We start from the raw sequence: 27,052 nt of genomic DNA, 5'->3' as shown, positions 1-27,052 counted from the left end.
ATTCCTGGGTCAAAAAGTACATGTATGTTTAACTTGACAAGAAAGTGGCAAACCTTTTTCAACGTTACATATTAAGAATAAAGTTATCAAAATGATTTGGGTATTTTAGGGGAAAATAAGTTATAAATAAAGGTCATTTATTTCATACAAACACCACAGGCAGGAGAGTTCTAACTAAGCATGGGCGATCACAATGAACAGTTAAGGAAATTTGTGGGCCTCAGAGGCACTGTAGGAGAGAAAGAGCTGGGAAAGAAGGCACCACTGACTCTTTGCAAATGCTTATTGTAAAGTTTAAAAATCCTTAACAGCAAGCAAGGGATTAACAGATATTCATCCTGACACCAAGGGGAAGCTGCCTAGCTTGTCCCGCACTTAATTGAGTGCACAGGGAAGGCTGCACGAGAAGCTGGTTCAGAGTCCTCCACAGCAGTCTTCAGGAGCTCAGAGGGAGCATCTTACAAAAAGCCACAAAGGATGGAGAAACATGGAGGCTGAAGAGCAACAACCAGGACGAGAGGACAGAATGACCGCAGGTTACACTCAGGCCAGGCAGAAAGTTCATGTTAAAAGTGGTGAAAGCAAGCACGCTACAAATGAGGGAGACACTCTTTCGAAAACATATCACCAGCTCAACATGAGGACAGTTCAGTTCAATTCAGTTCAGTCACTCAGTCGTGTCTGACTCAGTGACCCCATGGACTGCAGCACGCCAGGCCTCCCTGTTCATCACCAACTCCTGGAGTTCACGCAAACTCATGTCCATCGAGTCAGTGATGCCATCCAACCATCTCATCCTCTGTCGTCCCCTCCCTGCCTTCAATCTTTTCCAGCATCAGGGTCTTTTCCAATGAGTCAGCTCTTCCCATTAGGTGGCCAGAGTATTGGAGTTTCAGCTTCAACATCAATCCTTCCACGGAATATTCAGGACTGATTTCCTTTAGGATGGACTGGTTGGATCTCCTTGAAGTCCAAGGGACTCTCAAGAGTCTTCTCCAACACCACACTTCAAAAGCATCAATTCTTCAGCGCTCAGCTTTCTTTATAGTCCAACTCTCACATCCATACATGACTACTGGAAAAACCACAGCCTTGACTAGAAGGACCTTTTAAAAACTAACTTTCCTAAAGAATACTTAAGTTTTCAAAGGATTATTTTAACTAATGTAATTTAGGGCAAAAAAGTCCAAGAGATGAAAGGGCTTTTCACGATGATAAATTAATTTAGGAAAATGACTCCATGAGATAAGATGTCTTCAAATCACTCATGTAGTAAACATTTCTGATATGTCTAAGACTGTTAACAGAAAAAAATTAAGCAATCACGAGCAGATGAATAAAGAGAAGGTTAAAGAAACAAAAGATGTATCCAAGTGCTTTACCCAGTAGATGGATTTCTGAATGTCATTATGTAAATAAGTCTTTTTAAACAAATATTTCCTCAGCAATGTGTCAAGCACTACTATTGTAAAAGTATCCGACCAGGCTCTGTCACTCATGGAATTGAAATCCCAGTGGGGAGAAAGAAATATATAAGAAAACAGTGATAATGTCTATGGCAAAAATGTGTGCTCAGTCATGTCCAACTCTGTGTGACCCTGTGGACTACAGCCCTGCCAGGCTCCTGTGTCCATGGAATTCTCCAGTCAAGAATACTGGAGTAGATTGCCATATCCTTCTCCAGGGGATCTTTCCAACCCAGAGGTGGAACACAAGTCTCCTGCATTGCAGGCAGATTCTTTACCATCTGAGCCACCAGAGAACCCCTACCTGGGAAGCCCCAAAAAAACATACTATGATTAAGTTGCCATCTTTAATGTAATAAACTATGATCTAGGAGAAACTGGATTTTATGCACAACTGTTCTTTGACTAGATCATTACTATATTCTTGCTTCATACAACAAAGAAATGTGCCCAAAACAATGGACTTTAATTAGCCTCTGATTCTGTGACTGGGCTTCCCAGGCATCACCTGTGGTGAAGAATCTGCCTGCCAGTGAAGGAGATTAAAGAGATGCAGATTCAATCACTGGGTCAGGAAGATCCCCCTGGAGAAGGGAATGGCACCCCACTCCAGTATTCTTGCCTGGAGAATCTCATGGACAGAGGAGCCTGGCGGGTTACAGTCCATGAGATCACAAAGAGTCAGACACGACTGAGCGACTTAGCACTCCTTCTCGTCCTTCCCTTCTGTTGCCAAGAACAAACTATACTAAGGTCAACAGCTTCATACAGTTTCTCTGCTGTTAATATTTTTCAACATCTACACTCTCTAAAACAGAGTTGTGGTTGCCAAGAATGGTCTTAAAAAACAGGTAGCAATTTAGAATCTTGTTAAAGAAGAATGTGTTCGGTTCCCATTTTAAAAATATCATCATGGCTTGATAGTGTGTTTAATCACTATCATCATGATTAATAGGATCTGTGTTCTTCTATATATCACCAATATCATTTTATTATCACCGATCAGGAACAAACTATAACAGACAGGTGGTTTGTGTGTCTATCGTTAAGATTAGGGGTTTCATCCTTAGCATGAGCAAACAAAAATCACTGTCTTTAGCCACCATTTTCCAGTATGTAAATAGCATGAAACATGTTCTTATAGCAGATTGATGCATTCAGCTATACAGGAGATATTCTGCCATTCAGTCTCTGCAGAAGCCAAGGTGCTGAGAACTGGTCCTCCACACAGGCTTCCGAGGTTTCTATGGCTACAGTTAGTAACTAGCCGCAAAAGCTGCGAAGTGGAATTTAGCTAAAATGAATACTGCGCTTTGTAAGAAATTTTGCTTTGAGTTCCACAAAACTCACGTTGGAGTGCCCTGTGTCATATGGAAAACACAGCCACTGCTGGCAAGCTTCCGGCCAGTATGCCTTGGGAAAGCGGGTGATTCTTCCATCAGGGTGAGAAATCCTTGTTCAGTTCAGTTCAGTCGCTCAGTCATGTCCGACTCTTTGCAACCCCATGAAGGCAGCACACCAGGCCTCCCTGTCTATCACCGACTCCTGGAGTCCACCCGAACCCATGTCCATCGAGTTGGTGATGCCATCCAACCATCTCATCCTCTGTTGTCCCCTTCTCCTCCTGCCCTCAATCTTTCCCAGCTTCAGGGCTAAATCCTTGTTAGGCTGTTTGCTATTTCAAATTCAAAATGCCAGAATTTCACGTTACCTGCCTGGAACGTTCCATCTCTGCCGTTCCTCTGGCTTCTCAGTCCTACAGTTAGGTTGGAAATCAATGGGGCGGTGACCTGCCTGTCCTCCAGGTCCTTTGCAACTGTCATATCCAGGTGTCCAAAGACCCTCTTAGCCAAAGCCTGATTAAAGGAACTGCACTTAGGGAGACTTTAGAGGACATGCTTTCTGTCTGCTTCTCCACCGGGTCACAGCACCTGAGTCCCATGACTGTCAGCTGGAGGGAGGGCATAGGGAACATGAAAAACTACTCAAGGTATTTCTACAAGAGTCTGCCTACTCTTGGGCTTCCCTGATAGCTCCATTGGTAAAGAATCTGCCTGCAATGCAGGAGACCCCAGTTCAATTCCTGGATCAAGAAGCTCCCCTGGAGAACGGATAGATCACCCACTCCAGTATTCTTGGGTTTCCCTTGTGACTCAGCAGGTAAAGAATCTGCCTACAATGTGGGAGACCTGGGTTCAATCCCTGGGTTGGGAAGATATCCTGGAAAAGGAAATGGCTACCCACTCCAGTATTCTGGCCTGGAGAATCCCAAAGTGCGGGGAGCCGGCGTGAGGACCTCCACCCGTGGCAAAAGTCATGAGGAAGGAGGCTAGACATATGCAAAGGGGGGATTGAGCCTCAGGAGTTCCCCTGGAAATTCTCTAGCATCTACCCCCAAAACCAGAGTCTGCCTACTTTACTACTTTGTGCTCTCACCAACACCTCTGACTTTATGGGGGGGCTGTCCCCCACCACCTCTTTCGGAGAAGGAGTTAACTTAGAGCTCCAGTTAATAATAATTCCTGGGCGTGATAGGAGTGTTTCAACCTACAAACTCCTCTGAAGGTTCTCTAGCCTGCCTGACAGGCTTGTCCGGCCACATATGATTGCTCACAGCCTCCCAACCGTGAGAGGCAAGAGATGCTTTAAACTTTCTAAAAACAGGTTCTTTAGAGAAGTTAGAAAACTATTAGTATAAGTATAGTGGGCTGATTAGAAATTGTATTGGTGAAGGGTTTTTCATTTGTTGAGCCAATGTTTACTGCTAAGTCTCCACATGCCCTGTCCTTATACACATTAATGAATATATAGAAGAAATAAGTATTAACCTTTGATATTAATCAGGTTAGACCTTAGGCTAAGTAAATTCTTTCCTTAATTAAAACCCACTACACCCTCACCCTATAGGAATCTAACTTTATCTGGTACCTTTGGAAGGTGGCGTCTGTTTCAAAAATAATCACCCCTGGAGAAATAAGTGTTCTGGTTGACTGACCGCTGTCACAAGGAGAGAGTCATAAATTGTCAGCAGGCCCCCCTGGCCAGAAGATGATGTAACACCCCTAAGACCTCTGTATACATTTGTATGAAGCACCTGACTTTGATAAAAGTCAGGACTGCTGTCCCCGCGTGACTTTTGTATAACACCTCAGTGTATAAAAACAGACCCTGGAAAATAAAGAATTGGGATCAGTTCCTCGAAATACTGGTCAACCCATGTCGCTCTCTCTCTCTCAAACTCTGGCTGAGTTTCCATCTGGAGCACAGAGCCCGCCAAGCCTACTAACTTTGCCTGGGTTTCTAAGATCTGACCAGGGAGGCCTCAGTGTCTCCTCTCCTTCGGGAGAACGGAAGGATGCCTGCGGCCTATGTAAGCGGTGCAAGCTTCTTGTCTTGAAGTTTTATTGGTTTCCTGCGTAAACCAAGCTACTCAGCTTCTTTTCTCCACTGAATTTTCCTACTGAGCTATCCTTATTCTATTACTCTTTATATCTCTAATTAATATTTGATTAAAGCCAGTGTATCCAGTGAACTCGCCGAAGCCGTCTCCCCTTCGAATACCCTGGATCAGCCGGGGCTGGACCTCGGCACCAAATGTCCGTCTAGTTAAGGCTATGGTTTTTCCTGTGGTCATGTATGGATGCGAGAGTTGGACTGTGAAGAACGCTGAGCGCTGAAGAATTGCTGCTTTTGAACTGTGGTGTTGGAGAAGACTCTTGAGAGTCCCTTGGACTGCAAGGAGATCCAACCAGTCCATTCTAAAGGAGATCAGCCCTGGATGTTCTTTGGAAGGAATGATGCTAAAGCTGAAACTCCAATATTTTGGCCACCTCATGCGAGGAGTTGACTCATTGGAAAAGACTCTGATGCTGGGAGGGATTGGGGGCAGGAGGAGAAGGGGACGACAGAGGATGAGATGGCTGGATAGCATCACTGACTTGATGGACGTGAGTCTGGGTGAACTCTGGGAGATGGTGATGGACAGGGAGGCCTGGCGTGCTGCAATTCACGGGGTCGCAAAGAGTTGGACACGACTGAGCAACTTTCACTATTTCACTGCCTGTTCTAGTCATGTGTGTATCACCTTCACTTACTGAACACTGAACCACATTTTAATAGTATGTCTTTGAAACTTACTAAAGATTGACATAAAATCAGATAAATAGGTTTGCATTATCATGAAATTTAATAACCATAATAAAAACTGACAGGTATCCTTCCCTAAGAGATGTAGAAATGAATAAAGGATACCGTATTTATTTATTTTTAGGATACCTTATTAAATGAGTGGGCAAGACCAGAAGAGGGAGCACTCATGCAAGACCCCAAACAGGAAGAGACTACCCTGCATCTCCAACTGGAAGAAGGTTCCTTACCACCTAATTACCCAGGAAAGGATGGAAGATCTTCTCCCCACCCAGCAACAGCTCAGCCAATGAAAAGCCACTACACTCCCCCCTCCCAGTTTCCAATGGACTCCGTGCTTGTCAACAGCCCTTCCAAGCTTCCCCCTTTTCCTTAATAAAAGAGCATTCCTCTTCTTTGTCTAGGCTTGCGTATAGTTTCTGCTATAGCATGCTTATCCCAAATTGCAAATCTCTGTTATTCCTGGAAAAACACACACACACACACACACACACACAAAGAACTTTGCTGGTAAAACAACTGTTTTATTTCTAAGGTCAGCTTTACATAAATGAAGACTGACTTAGGTTCAGGTTCACATAACTGGAAGCTTAACAGCCAGCTAGTCTGCTTATTCATAGAAAAGTACTGACGATCTCAATTTTTATTTCTCCTCCTCTGTTTCTTCCTCTATTTGTTTATTTGGTTATATTTTTCTTATAACCAATTAAAAATTATTTTAAAAAACAATATGCTGTGAAAAGAAACTGAAAGTGAATAAATGTGAGTCTTCTGTGAAGGGAAAGACTGAAGTTTGCTGGGGAGGCTGCAGAAGGTGGGGGAGGCCTCTGAGACTCAAGAACTGTGGCCGCAACCAAGTGGCCCATGTGACCCAAATCATCACATTTTCTCTCCACTGGATTATTTCCATTTGTATGCATTTGTTGCTGTTTATTCCATTTTTTTAGAAGAAAAATAAAACATTTTAAAAACAAAATAATATCTCAGGGGTGGGGAGTGAGCAAAATGGGTGAAAGTGGTCAAAAGATGCCAACTTTCAGTTACAAAATAAGTAAGTCTCGGGCTCTAATATACAGCGCAGTGACTATAATTAATAAGACTGTACTGGATATTTGAAAGTTGCTGAGGGAGTAGATCTTAAAGTTCTCATCGCCAGGAAGAGGCAGTTCATAACCATGTGGCGACGGATGATACCTAGGCCTGTTGCGACGATCATTTCACAGTGTGTGCGTAACTGAATCGTTCTGCTCTGCTCCTGAAACTAATCAAGGTCACGTGTCAATTACACCCGACTCCCTGTCTAGCTACCACATACTTTCTCGTCTCTCTTTTAAGGCAAAACTCCAAAAAACAATTGTATGTATTTGCCGCGTGCAATTTCTCCTCCCCCGCCCCCCAACTCTAATTGCCCAGTGGAACAGCTCTGATTGAAGTTGCCCGTGGCCTCCACGCCGTCAGATCCAAATGCCAGCTCTCGGGCTTTATTTCCCTGAAATGCTGGCAGCATTTAACACACCAGTGACTGCTCTCTTCGTCTGGACCCAGCTTCTCCTCCACTCCAGGAGGCACAGGCCCAGGGTTCGCCTCCTGCCCAAAGACCCCTCCATCCAGTCTGCACAGGCCTTTCTCCCATGGAAGACTTGCGAACGCCCTGTGCCAGGGCCGTGGCTTCGTCCTCTCTTCTCAAACCACACTCACCTCCTAGGTGAGCTCACGCAGTCTCAGCACTTCACATACCATCCCATATGCTGGGGTTCTTAATCATCCATATTACTACTAAGGCTTCTCAAATTTGTATCTCTAACTCAGATCATTCCCCTGAACTCCAGACTCAAATAGTCAACTAACTGCTCAACATCTCAGCTTAGAAATCCACTAAAGGTCTCAGACTCCACACCCAGGGGTGACCCCTCTCCCTGCTCTGGCAAACACTCACATCTGAGTGCTGGCAACCTTGACGTTCCTTCTGCTCAAGCAAAAACCCAAAGGTATCATTTCTCTTTTTTGTCTTTTTTTCTATACCAAGCATCCAATTAATCAGCAGGTCTTGTTCACTCTACTTTCCAAATATGTGTAGAATTCAGTCTGCCAAGTCTCCGCACGGCCATCACCACCACCTTCATCTCTTCCCAGGACGGCTGCGCTGTCCTCCCGCTCATCTCTTCCCAGGACCGCTGCGCCGTCCTCCCGCTCGTCTCTTCCCAGGACGGCTGCGCCGTCCTCCCGCTCGTCTCTTCCCAGCACGGCTGCGCCGTCCTCCCGCTCATCTCTTCCCAGGACCGCTGCGCCGTCCTCCCGCTCGTCTCTTCCCAGGACGGCTGCGCTGTCCTCCCGCTCATCTCTTCCCAGCACGGCTGCGCTGTCCTCCCGCTCGTCTCTTCCCAGCACGGCTGCGCCGTCCTCCCGCTCATCTCTTCCCAGGACCGCTGCGCCGTCCTCCCGCTCATCTCTTCCCAGGACCGCTGCGCCGTCCTCCCGCTCGTCAGCACCCTGGCACTGGGAGGGCTGCTGTGTTTGTGCACCTAAGATCCCCGCGCTCATGGCTGCACTAGCAGCACCGGTCAATATGGGCTCTCTCTTGTGTAATTGCTTTAGTTTTTGTTTTAGGAATAAACTTCCCTCTTGAGATAAAGTATCTTCTTAGCTTTTGAAATACATATTTTATATTATGTAGAAATTTTCTCCTTTTTCATGTTTGGAGGAATCATCCAGTAAAAACTTTTAGGCATCATGCATTGTAAGGGGTGCAGAAGGCAATGGCACCCCACTCCAGTACTCCTGCCTGGAAAATCCCATGGATGGAGGAGCCTGGAAGGCTGCAGTCCATGGGGTCGCTGAGGGTCAGACACGACTGAGCGACTTCACGTTCCCTTTTCACTTTCATGCATTGGAGAAGGAAATGGCAACCCACTCCAGTGTTCTTGCCTGGAGAATCCCAGGGCCCGGGGAACGTGGTGGGCTGCCGTCTATGGGGTCGCACAGAGTCGGACATGACTGAAGAGACTTAGCAGTAGCATTGTAAGGGGACTTTTACCAACTTTTCAGTTTTTTTCACTGGTTAACAAGATATTTAGTTTTCTTAACTTTCCTTCAATAAACTTTAATAATTTATAATTTCCTTAATATTGGCCATTATGTCTAAATTTTCAAATGCATTAGTATATATTAATATGATTCCTTATTAAATTATTAATAATCTCCTTTTTGCCTATAGTTATCTTCCCTTTCTTATCCCCTAATGTTTGCTATTTTCTTATTTCTTGAATAGATTGCCAAAACCATCTACTTTATTGATCTGTTTAAGAAAATATCCTTTGCATTATTAATTAAGCCTATATTTTAAATTGTGGGCCATTAATTTCTTTTCATTAATTCCCTCTGCTTTTAAAAATTTTATTTTTGGTATTCCAAAACTGAATAAAAGACTATGCATTTTCATCCTCTTTTGACTGCATACCTCGGGTCTGGTAGATTTTATTCCCATTTTACATTTGAGGTTTTTAAAGGTTATTTCAAAAGGTCACCCAGATAAAAACTGGCAAAGAACAAATTCAGATCTGTGTGATTTACACTGTTCCAGAGAAGTTCTTTTGAATGTATCACACATGAAACATAGATGCAGTTCACACAAAAGGAAACAAAGTTATCAAGTGGCAATGTGTTCATTTCCTTTAAATGAAAACAGTAAAGCAAAGTCATGCCATTGACACATGAGAAGAGATATGACTGCTAATTAAATTGGGTTAGAATGAAATCTTAACTGGAACAATAATTTGATAAACCAACTTATCAACCTGTAGTATGTATTACAAAATACATATGTCTTTTCACCAAGTAATCTCAGATCTTAGCATTCTTCTTCAGGACATATTTCGTAAGACTAAGACTGCGAAATGAAAATTAAGACTATACTGAAACATATTGATAACATTCTGAGGGGCAAAGACAGTACCCAAGGATTCTCCTCTCTTCACAGAATTTTCTAGGCAAGAACACTGGAGTGGGTTGCCATTTCCTTCCCCAGGGGATCTTGCCGACCCGGGGCCGAGCCTGCATCTCCTGCACTGCAGGTGGATTCTTTACCACTGAGCCACCAGGGAAGCCCCCAAGAATTCTAGAGCTGGTTAAATTTGTCATATTCTAGTACTCAGCACCCAAATATTCTTTTTCGCTTGATGTTTTCTCTCCCTTTTCTTGTCAGAAATCTTTCTGATTTATAAGCTGGAGCCACTTACATCAAGAACAATAATAGTAAAAGAAAAGACTAATTGTCCTGACTAGAGGCTCTGACTGACACACATCCCTGCAGGTCCCTGTCCCGACGGCTATGACCAGGGCTCTGTCCCTCCTCTTTCAGTTCTGGCCTGCATGACTGCATTCTATGACGTGGACCTCCCTGCCCCCGGGCCTTTGCACTTGCTGCGCCTTCTGCCACAGTGCACTTCCCCCAGCTCTCAGCATGTCTCCTTCCTCCACCCCCTGTAATGTCTTCCCAGTTACCTGGAAGGCATCGCCGGCTACACACTCAAACCCCAGCCTGTCTTCTTCCCTGGCCTTGTCTCTATAGTAGCGCCATTCCTAATCCACCATCACTCTCTATTGGATCATTCTGCTTTCTATGTGTTTATTTATTCTGTGTATTTGTAATTTAAAAAAATTTTCAACTGTCTCCACCACCGCCTCTCATTCTATGAGAACTGGGGTGTCATTTTGCACTGTATTCCTAGAACCTAGAACAATGCCTGGCATACAAATGCTCACTAAGTATTTGTCTGTGGAATAGAAGTAGGGAGGAGGAGGGAGGCGGGGAGGGAAGGAGCAAGAGAGGAAGAAAGAGGAGAAAGGACCGAAGTCTTACTGATCTGACTTGACTTCATGTCAAAAATATCTTAGTGTACCAAAAGATCAATAACCATAAATGTCCTGGAGTTTCTCTGAAAAGCTGATTCTCCCTAAATCCTATTACAGACACGGAGCTGACAAGAACTACCTGGCCTACCCTGTCTTATCAGGGGTCAAGCCACAGTTGGTCTACAATGTCGTGCCCCAGAGCTGCCACCTTCTAAAAATACATTGAAATACAGTAGGCTTTGTCAGAATGTCAACCCAACCCTAAGGAGATGTATGGGAAAAACCTGAGTGAGTGTGTTTCCCTTGGAAAGACAGAATGCAGTCCCTCTATTTGAGGAGTTCTCATGTGGATCAGAGAAGGCAATGGCACCCCACTCCAGTGCTCTTGCCTGGCAAATCCCATGGACGGAGGAGCCTGGTGGGCTGCAGTCCATGGGGTCGCTAAGAGTCGGACACGACTGAGCGACTTCACTTTCACTTTTCACTTTCATGCATTGGAGAAGGAAATGACAACCCACTCCAGTGTTCTTGCCTGGAGAATCCCAGGGATGGGGGAGCCTGGTGGGCTGCCGTCCATGGGGTCACACAGAGTCGGACACGACTGAAGCGCCTTAGCAGCAGCGGCAGCAGCATGTGGAGCGGCCTGTACATACCAGCCTTTTTTGAGTTGCTACAAAAGTCAAAACAATGCTAGCAGACAGCAGTTAAGGAGAGGCTGTTTGGCTCCCAGTGCAAAGTATCTCACAACAATCAGAACTGCCTGGAGAGTAAGAATCTGCCTCCCTGGAGAGCAAGCTCTCGACAGTGGGTGTGCCCTGTGACCGGTCACCATCTACCTAAAGCTTGCACTTGTTGTTGTTGTTCAGTCGCTAAGCCGTGTCTGACTCTTTGCAACTCCAAGGACTGCAGCACTCCAACCTTTCCTGTTCTTCACTATCTCTGAGAAATGTAAGTTGAGAAATGTTAAATACATGAGCTGATGACCTAGACGAGTGTCAGTTGCCAGAATCTGTAAGTTTTTCTTGTTGATGTTCTAAATATACTCCAGAACTTGGTTAGTTTTGATACTGGTTGGATAGCATCATTGATTTGATGGGCATGAGTTTGAGTAAGCTCTGGGAGTTGGTGATGGACAGGGAAGCCTGGAGTGCTGCAGTCCATGGGGTTGCAAAGAGTAGGACACGACTGAGCGACTGAACTGAACTGAGATATATAAAGCACACCAAGATTAAACAGTGAAGAAAAAGAAAATCTGAAAAGACTCATAACTAGTAGGAGATTGAATCAAAAGAAAAATAACTTGACCAAGAAAAGCCCTGGACCTGATGGCTTTACTAGTAAATTCTACCAAACATTTTCTTGTTCATTGTTCAGTCGCTAAGTCATGTCCAACTCTTTGCAACCCCATGGACTATAGCATGCTAGGCTTCCCTGTCCTTCACTATCTCCCAGAGTTTGCTCAAACTCATGTCCATCGAGTTGGTGATGCCATCCAACCATCTCATCCTCTGTCATCCCCTTCTCCTCTTGCCTTCAGTCTTTCCCAGCATCAGGGTCTTTTCCAACGAGTCAGTTCTTCACATCAGATAGCTAAAGCTTTGGAGTTTCAGCTTTAGCATCAGTCCTTCCAATGAATATTCAGGACTGGTTTCCTTTAGGATGGACTGACTAGTTTGATCCCCAAGGTTGCACAAGGTATTTCTAAGTCTCACTTTAACTTAAACATTGGTATGCCATTTTATAAAGCAAATTCTGAATATCAGAACTGACCGAGATCTGGAGTACATTCAGGAAAAAAAAACACATAAAGATCCTGGCAACCGATACTCTTCTAGATCATCAGCTCATGTATTTAGCACTTCTCAGCGGGAGATGCATTTCTCTAAATCTGGCCTAAAATAGGAGAATCTTATAAAATAATAGCAAAGAAGAAAAGCACTGTGTATAGCCGCTCCTCACTTCTCATGGCCTTACAGACAGCACGCCATGTCGTCTGCGTCTCCTCTCTGCTTACCCAGCAGGAGGCACTGTTATACAACGTACGCTGCCATCTGCACCCACAATGCCTGGTGGCGATATTTTGCAAAATTAAACTATGCAAAGATGCATTCAACCAAAAGGACTCTTCTTTGTTCACACAGCTATTTTCCCCAAATAGAGCCTGGCAAGAATAAGTGAAAGCGTGGACTGCAGCAACAAACTCACCGATGACAGACACTGGGACAAAAGCTTTAAACGGGGGGACGCTGGGAGGCAGCCCACTAAGCGGGCGAGCGGAGTCAGGGCGGTGACATCAGCAGGCAGCAGGAGGACCGCTGTCCACTCCACTGCCAACGGAACAGGACGGAAGGAAGGCATGCGGGCGGGTTGGAACCACCTCCTGGGGCATCTCTTTCCCACTTCCCTTCAGAACAGCAATATCTAAAACCTTTCCAGGCTTCTAGAGGCTAAGTTGAGGTTAGGGATTCACTACAAATGAAAGCTATTCTACAACAAGAATGTGATGGGTAAGTTGTATCGCAGCTTTTTCCCTCCTGTCCTTGATGTATAAACAGGTGGTACCACCTCGGAGCTCTGAGATAGTGGCTTTACCAATATCAACACCTCAGTATCTCATGACAGTCCAGGTCCACTCGTGAGGATCCTCTGTTATCCTCATACATTGCTTTCAGCTGTTTCTGCTGCTCTCAGTAGCTGTAAAAATTCCAGGCTGATCTCTCTGCCCCTGATACACGCTGAAACACTCAGACTTGGGAACGTTCCAACTGCAAGCCCAGAAGACGCAAAGCTAACAGTGCCAAACCCAGGAAAACCCTGAGACTTCCAGAATCTGAAGTCTGTTAGGTTGCGATGGGCAGGGGGAACCCTGCCCGGTCTCCAGCAATAGCCCTGGTCATTTTAAAGATTCATTTCTTCAGATAATACAAAATAAAGGAATGTATCTGAATATGTGACTCTGATTAACAGTACTTCAGTTTCTATCATATGATAGAGTGATCGCTTACACAAAGCTGTATCAGGTATAATTCCGACTGATTATTTTCAACACTGATTCCACCTGTTAAGATCTTTATCTGTCAACAGGATATAGAATTATAAGATCCATTTTATGTGTAATCACAGAATTATCATTTTGTAACGGTTCTTGATACCACATCCCACAAGCTCTTAAATTTGCTAAGTCTCTTAAAGCATTTCTCCTGGGTGTGAAAACAGTGTATTTAACATTTGTGAAAGTACTGACGAAAGTCACGCCCTCGATCCGGGCGGAGTCACCTTTTGCTCCCGCAGAGTGAAGGTGCATGAACTCGCAGGCACGGCCAGCCAGGCAGCACGAAGCCACTGGGCAGGGGCCATGAGGCGGCGGCCGGAGCACCTGCCCCCACCTGGGAACGCCGCGGCCTCACCTTCGTGTGTTTCAAGAGAAGCCAGAAATCCCATCTTAATATGCACTCTCTCAGCCTCTGACCGTTAGCAGCAGAAAGCTCTTGAGCACGTGCAGGCCGCGCGGGGCACATCTGCTCGCTGTGATCAGTTTGAGCCCTCTGCTTTGACACCTCTCTCCCCACTGGCTTCACTCCACGCTCACGAGTGACGCTTTGGAGAGGGCACTCAATTTTGTAATTATTTTTCTAACACTTTAGCATGTTAGAGCACTGAAAAAATATGCAAAAGAATGTACTTTCTATATTGTAGTAAAAAAAATTATATTCACATTACTTACCCTGCTGACTTCCTTAGGAGCTGATTCATCTGGGGGATGAAGGGAGGGAGAAAAAAAAAATAACGTTAGAAGCTCTGGGTAGTTTCTGAAGAACACAGAACATGTCATTCACTCTCTGGAAGCCAGAAGGTATTTGCAATGCTTCCTCTTGCAATGTCTAAAAATTTGGTTTTAAACCTCTGTAAGGTAAAAAACATAATATATTTAGAGTTAGATGTATGTACGTAGCAATTTTGGAGGGAAATGAAATAACACAACAGCTTGTTAATCATTTTCATGATTACCTTTTTAGAGATTCTCAAATAGTAATGCCTGAAAATATGGCTACACTGTATTTTATCCAATACGTATGCCTAAAAATGAGATTGTAGTATTTGCAATATTCTAAATGACACAATCCGCACGAATGTCTCAGAAGGCCATTAGCACCTGTGCTGTCAGGGCAGGTGCCAGCATCCCGCGCTTGCTGGCACGAGAGCTGTGTCTGCACGGCCTGGTGAAGGCACAGACCACTCCCGCCAACAGGCTGCTCTGCAGCACGGACCCGGGAGGCGGCGGGCTTGTCTCCACCAGCAGGGAAGCACTGCTTTCTGGTAAATTAAGACTGACGGGTTGCCCTGGTCTAGGTGAGGCCCTCTGACGGGCTCTCCCTGCGAGGCTGGCTAATGGCCAGACTATGCCTGTGTAACCAACAGGGTATGAGAAACAAACCGGCCAAGACGCCACTTTAGGTCCGCCGGCTGTGAGCACCCCGTGCCCGGGAACTAGTTCTGACCCAGAGAAAATGTGTTGACGTGGCCCTTCCAGAGGATGCGGGTGGCGGGTGGGGGCTGGAGACCCCTCGCTGGGAGGCAGCCTTTAACGCTGCTGCCTTCTCGGGCCTTGTGTGGCAAGGAAGCCCTGTCTTACTACCACCATCAGTACACACTCAGCACACCAAGTTTCTAACGTGTGTATACCACACCAGAGCACAGCCTCATCTGCCTTAACACCGACAAAGGCGTGTCCCACAGGTCCAGAGAGGGCACTGATTCTTCTTTCTCCTTCAACATTCTTATTAACTAAACCACTGAGTCCTGGCATTTCCTCTTTTTTTCTAATCTTTTTCAGATTTACAGCTTACCACCCATTTCCACAAATAATATTAAGTATAGTCCCAAAGCACATATCAACCAGTGGCCTCTAAGCTGATCCCTGAATTCAGTATCTGCCCTGGGAATCATGTATACACACACACACACACACACACACTGACCCACCCAGTTTATCTTTCAAAAATATTCCATCCATCACTATCTATCATTCCAGTGGTCAGGTATGGATGTGAGAGTTGGACTATAAAGAAAGCTGAGCACCAAAGAATTGATGCTTTTGAACTGTGGTGTTGGAGAAGACTCTTGACAGTCCCTTGGCCTGCAAGGAGATCCAACCAGTCCATCCTAAAGGAAATCAGTCCTGAATATTCATTGGAAGGACTGAGGCTGAAGCTGAAGCTCTAATACTTTGACCACCTGATGCAAAGAACTGACTCATTGGAAAAGACCCTGATGCTGGGAAAGATTGAAGGTGGGAGGAAAAGGGGACAACAGAGGATGAGATGGTTGGATGTCATCACCAATTCAATGGACATAAGTTTGAGCAAGCTCTGGGAGTTGGTGATGGACAGGGAAGCCTGGCATGCTGCAGTTCATGGGGTCGCAAAGAGTCACACATGACTGAGTGACTCAACTGACCTGAACTGATCATGCCCCTTGGATGCTTCAGAATTTATAGTAAATTAGACATCAAAGGGCTTCCCAGGTGGTGTTAGTGGTAAAGAACCCACCTGCTAATGCAAGAGACACGAGACACTTGGGTTAGATCCCTGGGTTGGGAAGATTCCCTGGAGGAGGGCATGGCAACCCATTCTAGTATTCTTGCTTGAAGAATGCCATGAACAGAAGAGCCTGGCAGGCTGCAGTCCATAGGGTCGCAAAGAGTCAGACACAACTGAAGCGGCTTAGCATGCACGCACACTGCCTCTACCTGGGGACTTTTTCAGAATTAGCAAGGTTGGATCTATCAGATAGTACGTGTTCAGTAAACAGTAGCTATTCTTGTATTACTATGTTAACACATCTTTCTTATACAATTTTGTTATATTTGTTCCATAATGATTTGAATATTACATCTGATTTCCATAAGAATGTAACCATGTTATAGGGAAAACACAGACTTTATGTTACATACTGAAGTCACTTGATTAAAAATTTTTTCACTTATTCCTTAACCTCTTATTCTTTTCTAAAGCTCTCTGAACTATTTGATTTAATCATCACAACAAATTAACAGATTATAAAGTTGCAGAGACAGATACGTTTCTAACTCTTTTAGATTTTATCGAAGAAGTTCAGTAAACGGGGGTCACAAGTGAAGGGTGATTAACGCAGGGCGACGGCAGGTAGCGCTCATGCGCACAAGCTGGCTGCAGCACTAAGCGGAGCGTCCAGGCTGCGACCCTCTAGGGCCGTCCACTGTCCAATCATCACCACGACTCGGAAGTTAGTTCAAGGGAAGAAGAGCTCGAATGTCCAGACGTCTGCATATACACGTCCCCTTCGCTTTTTCCGTCAGTTCTGCCCAGTGCTTCTCCAACTCGAGCGTGCAAACGATACTCTGCTGCTAAGTATTTATACAAACCAACTCCTCTTTTGGTTTGATGGACAGTTTAAAGTATTTGAAAGAAAAATGCTATCTGTATCTTAACATCTGGCTTTTTCACCTTGTGTACAGATTTAAGACTGTATCTTCTACGTCTTCTTCCGACTAGGAAGCCAAACAGTTTCTGCTAAGTGAATGTCAAGTCCATTACATTTGGGGAATTCAGCTGAGGGGATTAATGAGCGCAGTGAACTGGTTAGGAGAAGGGAACCTGGCTTCCTGTATTTGGAAGTTCCATCGAGCTCTCTTGCCCAAGGAAACGGCCAGCACCCTGAAGACACGGCCTGGGTGAGTGCTGCGCGGTGGAGCGGCGGGAGGGGGGCGCCCCAGAGGCAGCTCGGCAGGAGGCTCAGCACGCCAGGCCGCCGCTCACTTGCTGTCCTAACTCTGGGCAAGAAGTCTGCCTGCCTTTGACGGCCTCTAAGTCTGAAGTGCAGCAATATGTGAACCGTGAACTTCCAGATGTTCAAGCTGGTTTTAGAAAAGGCAGAGGAACCAGAGATCAAATTGCCAACATCCGCTGGATCATGGAAAAAGCAAGAGAGTTCCAGAAAAACATCTATTTCTGCTTTATTGACTATGCCAAAGCCTTTGATTGTGTGGATCACAATAAACTGTTGAAAATTCTGAAAGAGATGGGAATACCAGACCACCTGACCTGCCACTTGAGAAACCTGTATGCAGGTCAGGAAGCAACAGTTAGAACTGGACATGGACCAACAGACTGGTTCCAAATAGGAAAAGGAGGTGGTCAAGGCTGTATATTGTCACCCTGCTTATTTAACTTATATGCAGAGTACATCATGAGAAACGCTGGACTGGAAGAAACACAAGCTGGAATCAAGAATTGCCGGGAGAAATATCAATAACCTCAGATATGCAGATGACACCACCCTTATGGCAGAAAGTGAAGAGGAACTAAAAAGTCTCTTGATGAAAGTGAAAGAGGAGAGTGAAAAAGTTGGCTTAAAGCTCAACATTCAGAAAACTAAGATCATGGCATCCGGTCCCATCACTTCATGGGAAATAGACGGGGAAACAGTGGGAACAGTGTCAGACTTTATTTTTGGGGGTTCCAAAATCACTGCAGATGGTGACTGCAGCCATGAAATTAAAAGATGCTTACTTCTTAGAAGAAAAGTTATGACCAACCTAGATAGCATATTGAAAAGCAGAGACATTACTTTGCCAACAAAGGTCCGTTTAGTCAAGGCTATGGTTTTTCCAGTGGTCATGTATGGATGTGAGAGTTGGACTATGAAGAAAGCTGAGCGCTGAAGAATTGCTGCTTTTGAACTGTGGTGTTGGAGAAGACTCTTGAGAGTCCCTTGGACTGCAAGGAGATCCAACCAGTCCATTCTGAAGGAGATCAGCCCTGGGATTTCTTTGGAAGGACTGATACTGAAGCTGAAACTCCAGTACTTTGGCCACCTCATGCGAAGAGTTGACTCATTGGAAAAGATTCTGATGCTGGGAGGGATTGGGGGCAGGAGGAAAAGGGGACGACAGAGGATGAGATGGTTGGATGGCATCACTGACTCAATGGACGTGAGTCTGAGTGAACTCCGGGAGTTGGTGATGGACAGGGAGGCCTGGCGTGCTGTGATTCATAGGGTTGTGAAGAGTCGGACATGACTGAGCGACTGAAGTGAACTGATCTGAAGTCTGAAGTGAAGCAACATCCAGTCCACATAATTTGACACTGAAAAATAGTTTTCCTTCCACAAGAACAATCACAAAGTAACAAAGGCCCTGACTTGGGGACTTCCCCGGTGGCCCCTGGAGGCTGACTCCGTGGCCCCTGGTTGGGGAACGAGACCCTCAGCGAAGGCCCAATGCTGCCAAACAAGCAAAAATAAAACAGGAAAAGGAGAGCGGTGGTCCCCAAGGTGTCTGTCCTTCCGTGGACGGGAGGGAGTGACGGTGGACCAGGCGACAATGGGAGCCGTGGCAAACGGAAGGCGAAGCTTCTCTCTCAGCCCATGGCTGGCTCCCGCTCAGCGACCAAGTCCCGAATAGGCCGGTGGCCAGTGGAGGGCCCAGGCCCCGACCTAGACCGTCCTATGAACCCACAACTCCGGGACGACTCTGCACTCCTGGTGCACACTCATGACCGAGCGGCCAGGGCGCTCACTTACAAGTGAAAGGATAAGGAGTCACGGCAAAGAGGAAACGGACATGGAGGCCAGATTTTGAGTCCTTCGTGACCATCAAGTGAGCAACCAAAACAGTCCCACTTTTCACGTGGCACTGCAGTTCTGTAAACGCTTGTTTACTCGACAAATGTGCACTGTGGACCCGTTATGTGCCGGGCATTTATCCTTGTTCTTAAGGAGCTTACTTTCTAATAGGATGAACAAACAAGAAAAATATTTAAGCAATTTCAGAAAGGGAATATTGATGCTTGTTAAAGAGAAATTTTTTTTTAAAGACAAGAAGAAACCATCTTCAATCTATACATCATTTTAATGATTTTTTAAAGCCTTAGAAAAAACAGCCCTTGCAGCAAAAAATTTCCTGGAGAATATCCAAGTACACCTTCCAGCAAGTACTTATTTTTGAGTTAAGTACTCATTGGAAAAGACCCTCACGCTGATTGAGCGCAGGAGAAGAAGGGGACAACAGTGGATGAGATGCTTGGATGGCACCACCGACTCGATGCACGTGAGTGTGAGCAAACGTGGGAGAGAGAGGAGGACAGGGAAGCCTGGCGTGCGGTAGTCCACGGGGTCACAGAGAGTCGAACGTGACTTAGCAACTGAACAATAGCACCAAAAGTACAGAAAAAATGAAATCAGTATCTTGTGTAACAGACTGAAGCCACAGCTACACTGAATATAAAGTGTAAACAACTATCTAAGAGGCCAAAGAATCCATCCATATGTGACATCACGAGGTCTTCTAATTTACCAGAAAATATTTTCATAAAATGTCGAAAGTAGTTAAAAATCAGTAAACAAAATCAAATGAACATTTCAAAATATAAACCCTCACAACCATACCTTCAAGGCTGTAGAAATGGAAACACAGATATTAGTATAAAAATAACCTGGAGGTTTGGAGCCAAAATGGCAACTAATATCATGATAATTTGCTAATCATCAACTTAGAAGTAAAATGTAATGTTCACTGATGTTACAGGAAGAAGAAAAAATGAAAAAAGATTTTGATAGGTGGTTTTAATACTGTGAGATGATAAAATACTAAATCCCGATATTTGTAGATAAGTCCATTAAATATATAAAAAACAACATGTCCCCAGTATTTTAGGAGGAAATGAAAAATTTTATTTCCTGTTAGATTACTATTCTTTTTTATTCCATTGTTATCCCCCATGAGTGAATGAATGGCTAGCAGGACAACCATTTCTCTAAATCTTCTAGCCATCTTCCGTCATTAAATCTTTAGGCAAATAAGGAGAAACTAAATATAGATCAGTAGACTAAACAATGCTTTTAACAAAAGAACCTCACCTTTCCCCTCAACAGGCCTAGTGGTCATCTGTAAATCTGCATCTTAAAATGTAGATCTGTGAAAAAATTGAGCTCACATTTTCTCTAAGAAATGTTTGTAAAAATATGGTCAGTGTGTTTAAAAGTAGCTACTTTAAGACATATGCAGTGATATTGATTTTTCATTAGCAGCTTTACTAAAGCCCAATTTACATGCCATAAAATTAACCCATGATAAGTATACAACTCAGTGATTCCAGTCGATTTACAGAGGTGTGACGGGCTCTCACCAATCCAGTTTAGACACTGTGCCCCTCCAAGTCCCCTTATGCCCCGTTACATTCAATCCCTGTTCCCACCACAGCCCAGTCACATCAGGGATGTCTCGGTTCTCAAAGACTCACCTTTTCCGGGCATTTCAAATAAGTGGAATCACACAATACAGAACTAGCTGTATCTGGCTTCTTCCACATAGCACAATATTTTGAGGTTCATCCATGTTAGAACATGTATCAGTATTTCTTATTACCAAATAGTATTCCTATTATATGGATGTATCACATTTTAGCCATTTACCAGCTAATAGTCATTTTAATTGTCTTTGATTTGGAGCTATTCTGAACAATGCCCCCTAGGAACTACTGGATACATATCTTTTGTATGGACACACTTTCCTTTCTCTTGGATAGACACTTAGGAGTAGATTTGATGAATATTAATAAAGTAAGTTTAACCTTCTTAGAAACTGATCAATTGTTTTCCAAAGCACCATTACCATTTTACTTTTCCAAAAGTGAATTGCACAGGTATCAGTTTATCTTCATCGTCATCAATACTGGACAGTGTCTGTCGTTTTCCTTTCATACTTGGTAAGTATACAACATCTCGCTGCGTTCCCCTAACAGTTATTGATGTTGAGAAGACTTACCCGTCATTTGCATACTTCTCTGGGATAACGCATATCCAAATCTGTTGTCTGTTTATACATTGGGTTGTCTATCTTCTTATTGAATTTAACAAATCTTTATATATTCTAGATATGTTTTTAATGAAGTCTATTTTTCCAAAAGAATTTTTTTTATTTTAAGGATCCTCCTTTGGGGGTATTGTATAAAATAACTCTTTGGCCCACCCAAGATCATGAATTTTTTTTTCCTATTTTGTCTAGGAATTTCAAAATTTTAGCTCTTTCAATTAGATATATGATCTATATTAAATTAATTTTAGTTTATAATGTGAGGAAAGAGTATTTTTAAATATTGCATCTGGATATCCAATTGTTCTATAACAACTATGCTTCCTTCTAAGGAATTGTTTCAACATCGTTGTTGAAAATCATTTGACCCCGTGAGGGTTTTACCTGGACTCTGGATTCCGCTGCACGGACCTAGCTGTAATTCCGCTGCACGGACCTAGCTGTAATTCCGCTGCACGGACCAAGCTGTAACTCCGCTGCACGGACCTAGCAGTAACTCCGCTGCACGGACCTAGCTGTAACTCCGCTGCACGGACCTAGCTGTAACTCCGCTGCACGGACCTAGCTGTAACTCCGCTGCACGGACCTAGCTGTAACTCCGCTGCACGGACCTAGCTGTAACTCCGCTGCACGGACCTATCTGTAACTCCGCTGCACGGACCTATCTGTAATTCTGCTGCATGGACCTATCTGTAATTCCGCTGCATGGACCTATCTGTAATTCTGCTGCATGGACCTATCTGCAAGGCAGGACAACAGAGCTGAAATACCATTAGTACAGTAAGTTCTGAAACCAAGTAATGTAACTCCTCAAAACTGGACTTTACTTTTGTGATTATTATGGCTCTTTCAGGTCCTTTACCTTTTACAATCAACCTCTCAATTTGCATTAAAAAAATCCCTCCTGGATTTTGAGAAGTAATGAGTTGAATATATAGATTAATTTGGGGAGAACTGTCATCCTGGCAATACTGATTCTCCCAACCCATGAACATGACATCTGTTTCCACTTATTCAGACTTTTCTTTCCTCCCTCTCAGCAAGATTTATAGATTTCAGTGTATGAAATTTGTGTTTCTTTGCTAAATTTATTCCTAAGCTTTTTAATTTTTTGAGGCTATTATGAATAAAAGTATTTTCTTAATTTCTGACTGTTCCTTTTTAGTAGATGGAAATGGATTGATTTTTGTGTCTTGATTTTTTTCCTATATCAGTCCTTGTCTCCTGAGACCTTGCTCACACATTCATTAGTTTAGCAGTTTTTTGTGGAATATTTGAAAATTTTCCACATCCAGGATCATGTATCTGTGGGAAAAGGATTTAGTTCTTCCACTTAAACCTGGATACGTCCTGTTTTTTACTGCTCAAGTTAACAGTTCACGTCTCCTAATTCTCTGACAGTTTTCATCATGAATGGATATTGAATTCTATCAAAACCTTTGTCTGTATTAAGATAATTGTGTTAACTCTAATAAGTTTAAATAATTGATTTACTGCTATTAAACAAACTGGTATTCATACAGGGTCATACCATATTTTTAATATGTTACTAGATTTGGTTTCCTGATTTTATTTAGGGGTTATTGCATGTATGTTCAAGGGAGGCTTGTCTTGTGATGTTTTAGTCTGGTTTTCTTATCAGGTTAATACATGACTCAAAGAAGAAGCTGGGAAGTTTTTCTCCCTCCTCTCTTTCCGAAAAGAGCTGGAGAAGGATTGGTAGTAACTCCATTTACAATACCTGATATGATTCATCAGTATAGCCAGGGGAGAACAAGCTTTGGGTTGTGGAAATATGTTTAATTACTAAGGCCTGTTAGATTTTCTATTTCTTGTTATGTCAGTTTTGGTGATTTGATCTTTCCAGGAGTCTGCTTTATTCAAGATGTCTAATTTTTAACAGGAAGTTTTGCATTCTCCATCAACTGCTGATGGATCTGTCCAGCAGAAGGGGACAATGCCCAGAATCCCAACCCTCTTCAGCTCTGCTCGAGTTCTATGCTGTCTGGGCCCTTTCCAAGGGGAACCAGTGGAAGCTTCTCCAGGAACGTGTGCATGTCCTCAGTCAGGAGCCTGTCTGTCTCAGTCTCACCGAGATCTCAGGCTGGCACGGCCTGAGATTTGCCAGCCCTCCCCCACTCATTGGCCTCCAAAGCTCCAAAGATGGTGGCGCCTCCAAGTTGAATGAACCCTTTCAACTTGTAGAGAAGCTGTCAGAGCCTCTGCTCCAACCAAGGGGACAGGGCGTAACGGAAGAAGCTCCAGGCCATAACATGATGAATAGCCACGGTTCTTACCTGAATTTACCTGAAAACGGAAGGTCAGTTTTCAAATTATGAATGTCTCTCGAATTGCTGTATACCTTTGGTTGACATTCAGAGACTAAAGTGGCTGGTTTTGTCCATTACTGTCCAATTGATAACTGCTTCTTGAGGAAAGACTTTGCTACCTTCTTCACTCAGTCATAGGTGGAAGTCCAGCTTTGCATTAAAAGTCATCATTTTCACTGAGTAACAGCAATTATCAACATGTGGTCCAGAGGCCTCTGGCATCCCAGAGACCATTCAGAGGGCTCACGAGCAGACTATTTTCATAATAACACTAAAATCCAACTCACTTATTTCTTATTTTTTCACAAATATACATTGTATTTTTCAGAGGCTACATAATGCTCCTACAGTACATGGAATGCATCCATTGTATCCTAATATTTTCTAAAATGTTTTAAGGTCACTGCTTTAAGATATCAGTATGTGAGTCTTCAGAGGCTCTTCATGTTCTCAGTGCTCTGCAGCACTTGCATCTGCCGCCTTTGGACATGCCTGCTCCAGCCTCTGCAACTTCAATAACATCTGATAAATAGCTATTTTGGATTCCCAAGTTCTTTGCACCTACACAGACACAGAAAAATGTACACTTCACCCCAAACTATTATTATTTAGAATTTAATATTTTAATTATTTTATCCTAAAAACAAAATTCATACATAGTATATTTTCTTATATTTAAGGATAGGTCATTAGCCTTTAAAAAGGGGAGCTTAGTTGACTCATTTTCTCAACCTACAGCTGCACCGTTTATGTCTAAAGACACTGAAAAAGATGAAACTGACTTATGAGAAGATTCTCCGACTCATGGGAGGGAGGAATCTACTCCAAAGGAACAGGGTGAAACTGTAAATAAAAAAAAAAAATAGGATAAAAGATCACTCTTTTGGCTTTAATAATTTACCTTATCCTGCAGGTCAGGAAGGAGAAGGAAATGGCAACCCACTCCAGTGTTCTTGCCTGGAGAATCCCAGGGATGGGGGAGCCTGGTGGGCTGCTGTCTATGGGGTCGCACAGAGTCGGACATGACTGAAGTGACTTAGCAGCAGTAGCAGCAGGTCAGGAAGCAACAGTTAAAACTGGACATGGAACAACAGACTGGTTCCAAATAGGAAAAGGAGTATGTCAAGGCTGTATATTGTCACCCTGCTTATTTAACTGATATGCAGAGTACATCATGAGAAACGCTGGGCTGGAAGAAACACAAGCTGGAATCAAGACTGCCGGGAGAAATATCAATAACCTCAGATATGCAGATGACACCACTCTTATGGCAGAAAGTGAAGAGGAACTAAAAAGTCTCTTGATGAAAGTCAAAGAGGAGAGTGAAAAAGTTGGCTTAAAGCTCAACATTCAGAAAACTAAGATCATGGCATCTGGTCCCATCCCTTCATGGGAAATAGATGGGGAAACAGTGGAAACAGTGTCAGACTTTATTTTTTGGGCTCCAAAATCACTGCAGACGGTGACTGCAGCCATGAAATTAAAAGACGCTTACTCCTTGGAAGGAAAGTTATGACCAACCTAGATAGCATATTGAAAAGCAGAGACATTACTTTGCCAACAAAGGTCTGTTTAGTCAAGGCTATGATTTTTCCTGTGGTCATGTAGGATGTGAGAGTTGGACTATGAAGAAGGCTGAGCACCAAAGAATTGATGCTTTTGAAGTGTGGTGTTGGAGAAGACTCTTGAGAGTCCCTTGGACTGCAAGGAGATCCAACCAGTCCATTCTGAAGGAGATCAGCCCTGGGATTTCTTTGGAAGGAATGATGCTAAAGCTGAAACTCCAGTACTTTGGCCACGTCATGCAAAGAGTTGACTCATTGGAAAAGATTCTGATGCTGGGAGGGATTGGGGGAAGGAGGAGAAGGGGACGACGGAGGATGAGATGGCTGGATGGCATCACCAACTCAATGGACCTGAATTTGAGTGAACTCCGGGAGATGGTGATGGACAGGGAGGCCTGGCGTGCTGCAACTCATGGGGTTGCAAAGAGTCGGACACGACTGAGTGACTGCACTGAACTGAAGTGATCCTCCTTATGCAAAAGAACATTTGCCAACAGTACTGTGGTACCAGTTAAGCTGCACAGTTATTTTGAGACCAATCATTCAGTGTATAAAGAGAAAAGAATTGAATATTTTAAACGTAGACATGGTGCCCCCTTTAAAAGCCCCAAATTGCTTATAAGAGCTTTTCACACTAGAAATGTCACAGCCACTGACTTGAGGGTAAGTTAATGTTATTGTATTGACCAGAGAAGCACCCACAGTGGCTGAGAAAGTGATAAAATGTTCAGGGGGTGCTGCCGGATGCCTACTGCATGAGAAGTCAGCCCAAGGACTCAGAGTGCAGTCCTGTCTGCAGGGATAAAGTAACCATTAAAGACAGTCGCAAACATCTTCAAAACTGAAATTCTGTTTTATGGTGAATGAACCTATAGATGTGGCTGATGTCATTATTTTCGTGGTATTTGTCTGAAATCCACACATAAGAGTCATCAAAGACCTTTCATTTGAATATGGGTTAACAAATCCAAGTGATGCTGAGCTATTCCAAGAGTTGAATAACTTTTTCAAAGTATCACCTTTTATCCGGGAACATCTGGATTGACACCTGTTTCGTGAAACCGCCTGTGGCCGCCCAGGTCCAGCGGCCACTGTCATCGCTGTGTGTGCCACACACTAGCAAAATACATAGGTGTCTGTGTGTAATGTTAGGTAACAAGCACAAATGGTCATGAAATACTCTAAGTGTTGAATAACATTTATAAAGCTCTCACAGACTCATAGAAAAAAAAAAAGTCACTTTAGTTTAAGGATGTCCTTAATGTAGCAGGCCACTGCCGGGAAACTTGCGTATTTACCATCAGCAGAAAGCAAAGGTCACCAACAGACAGCCAGATGAGTGACCTCAGGCCCAGGCATGTCCTCCCCACTCCCTCGGGTAGCTGTCCTTCTCATCACTGACACATCTCCATCACAGGACACGCCGGGTCACATGGCACCAGAAGCGAGGTCACTCGCCTCACAGCCTGGGTCTGTTACAGGCAGACTGCGCGTGTTCTAAGTCCAAAGCCCAGCCTCTTGTATCGTCCAGTACACAGGACAGAGAACATTCTCAGGGGTGGAACACGCTTCTTCCCAACCTGAACAGACCACCAGCTGTATGCTAACTCTTTTGTAGTGGGAGGTGCATGAGGTAGTAATTTTCATATTACTTTGCAAGCAATGACCCAGGATAACTGAACCTCTAAAATTTTCACTGATTTTCAGAGGACCTCGGAATCACTATAGGACTTATCTCCAGTGGTAAGCTGGTGAAAGTTTAACAAATGACTCCTGTGGGAAAGTATGCTCTAATTTGTAGCATTCCAATCTCTGTGGTATAAATATTCCTATGATGTACTA

The 27,052-nt window shown here is 43.9% G+C and overlaps 1 protein-coding gene across 2 annotated transcripts in view; it reads right to left on the bottom strand.

The window, feature by feature from the left end:
• PDE10A (phosphodiesterase 10A) overlaps nucleotides 1–27,052 on the bottom strand; it is a 265,447-nt gene that overhangs the window by 87,455 nt on the left and 150,940 nt on the right. For both annotated transcript variants that reach the window (XM_025294284.3, XM_006067063.4), the window contains exon 3: nucleotides 14,188–14,216. In XM_025294284.3, coding sequence (XP_025150069.2) covers nucleotides 14,188–14,216 — 29 coding nt within the window. The remainder of the gene's footprint in view (nucleotides 1–14,187; nucleotides 14,217–27,052) is intronic.

This window comes from Bubalus bubalis, chromosome 10, assembly GCF_019923935.1.
Source record: "Bubalus bubalis isolate 160015118507 breed Murrah chromosome 10, NDDB_SH_1, whole genome shotgun sequence".
NCBI classification, from domain to species: domain Eukaryota; kingdom Metazoa; phylum Chordata; class Mammalia; order Artiodactyla; family Bovidae; genus Bubalus; species Bubalus bubalis.
Note: the sequence above shows the minus strand (reverse complement) of the source record. Positions and strands in the feature narration are given on the sequence as shown.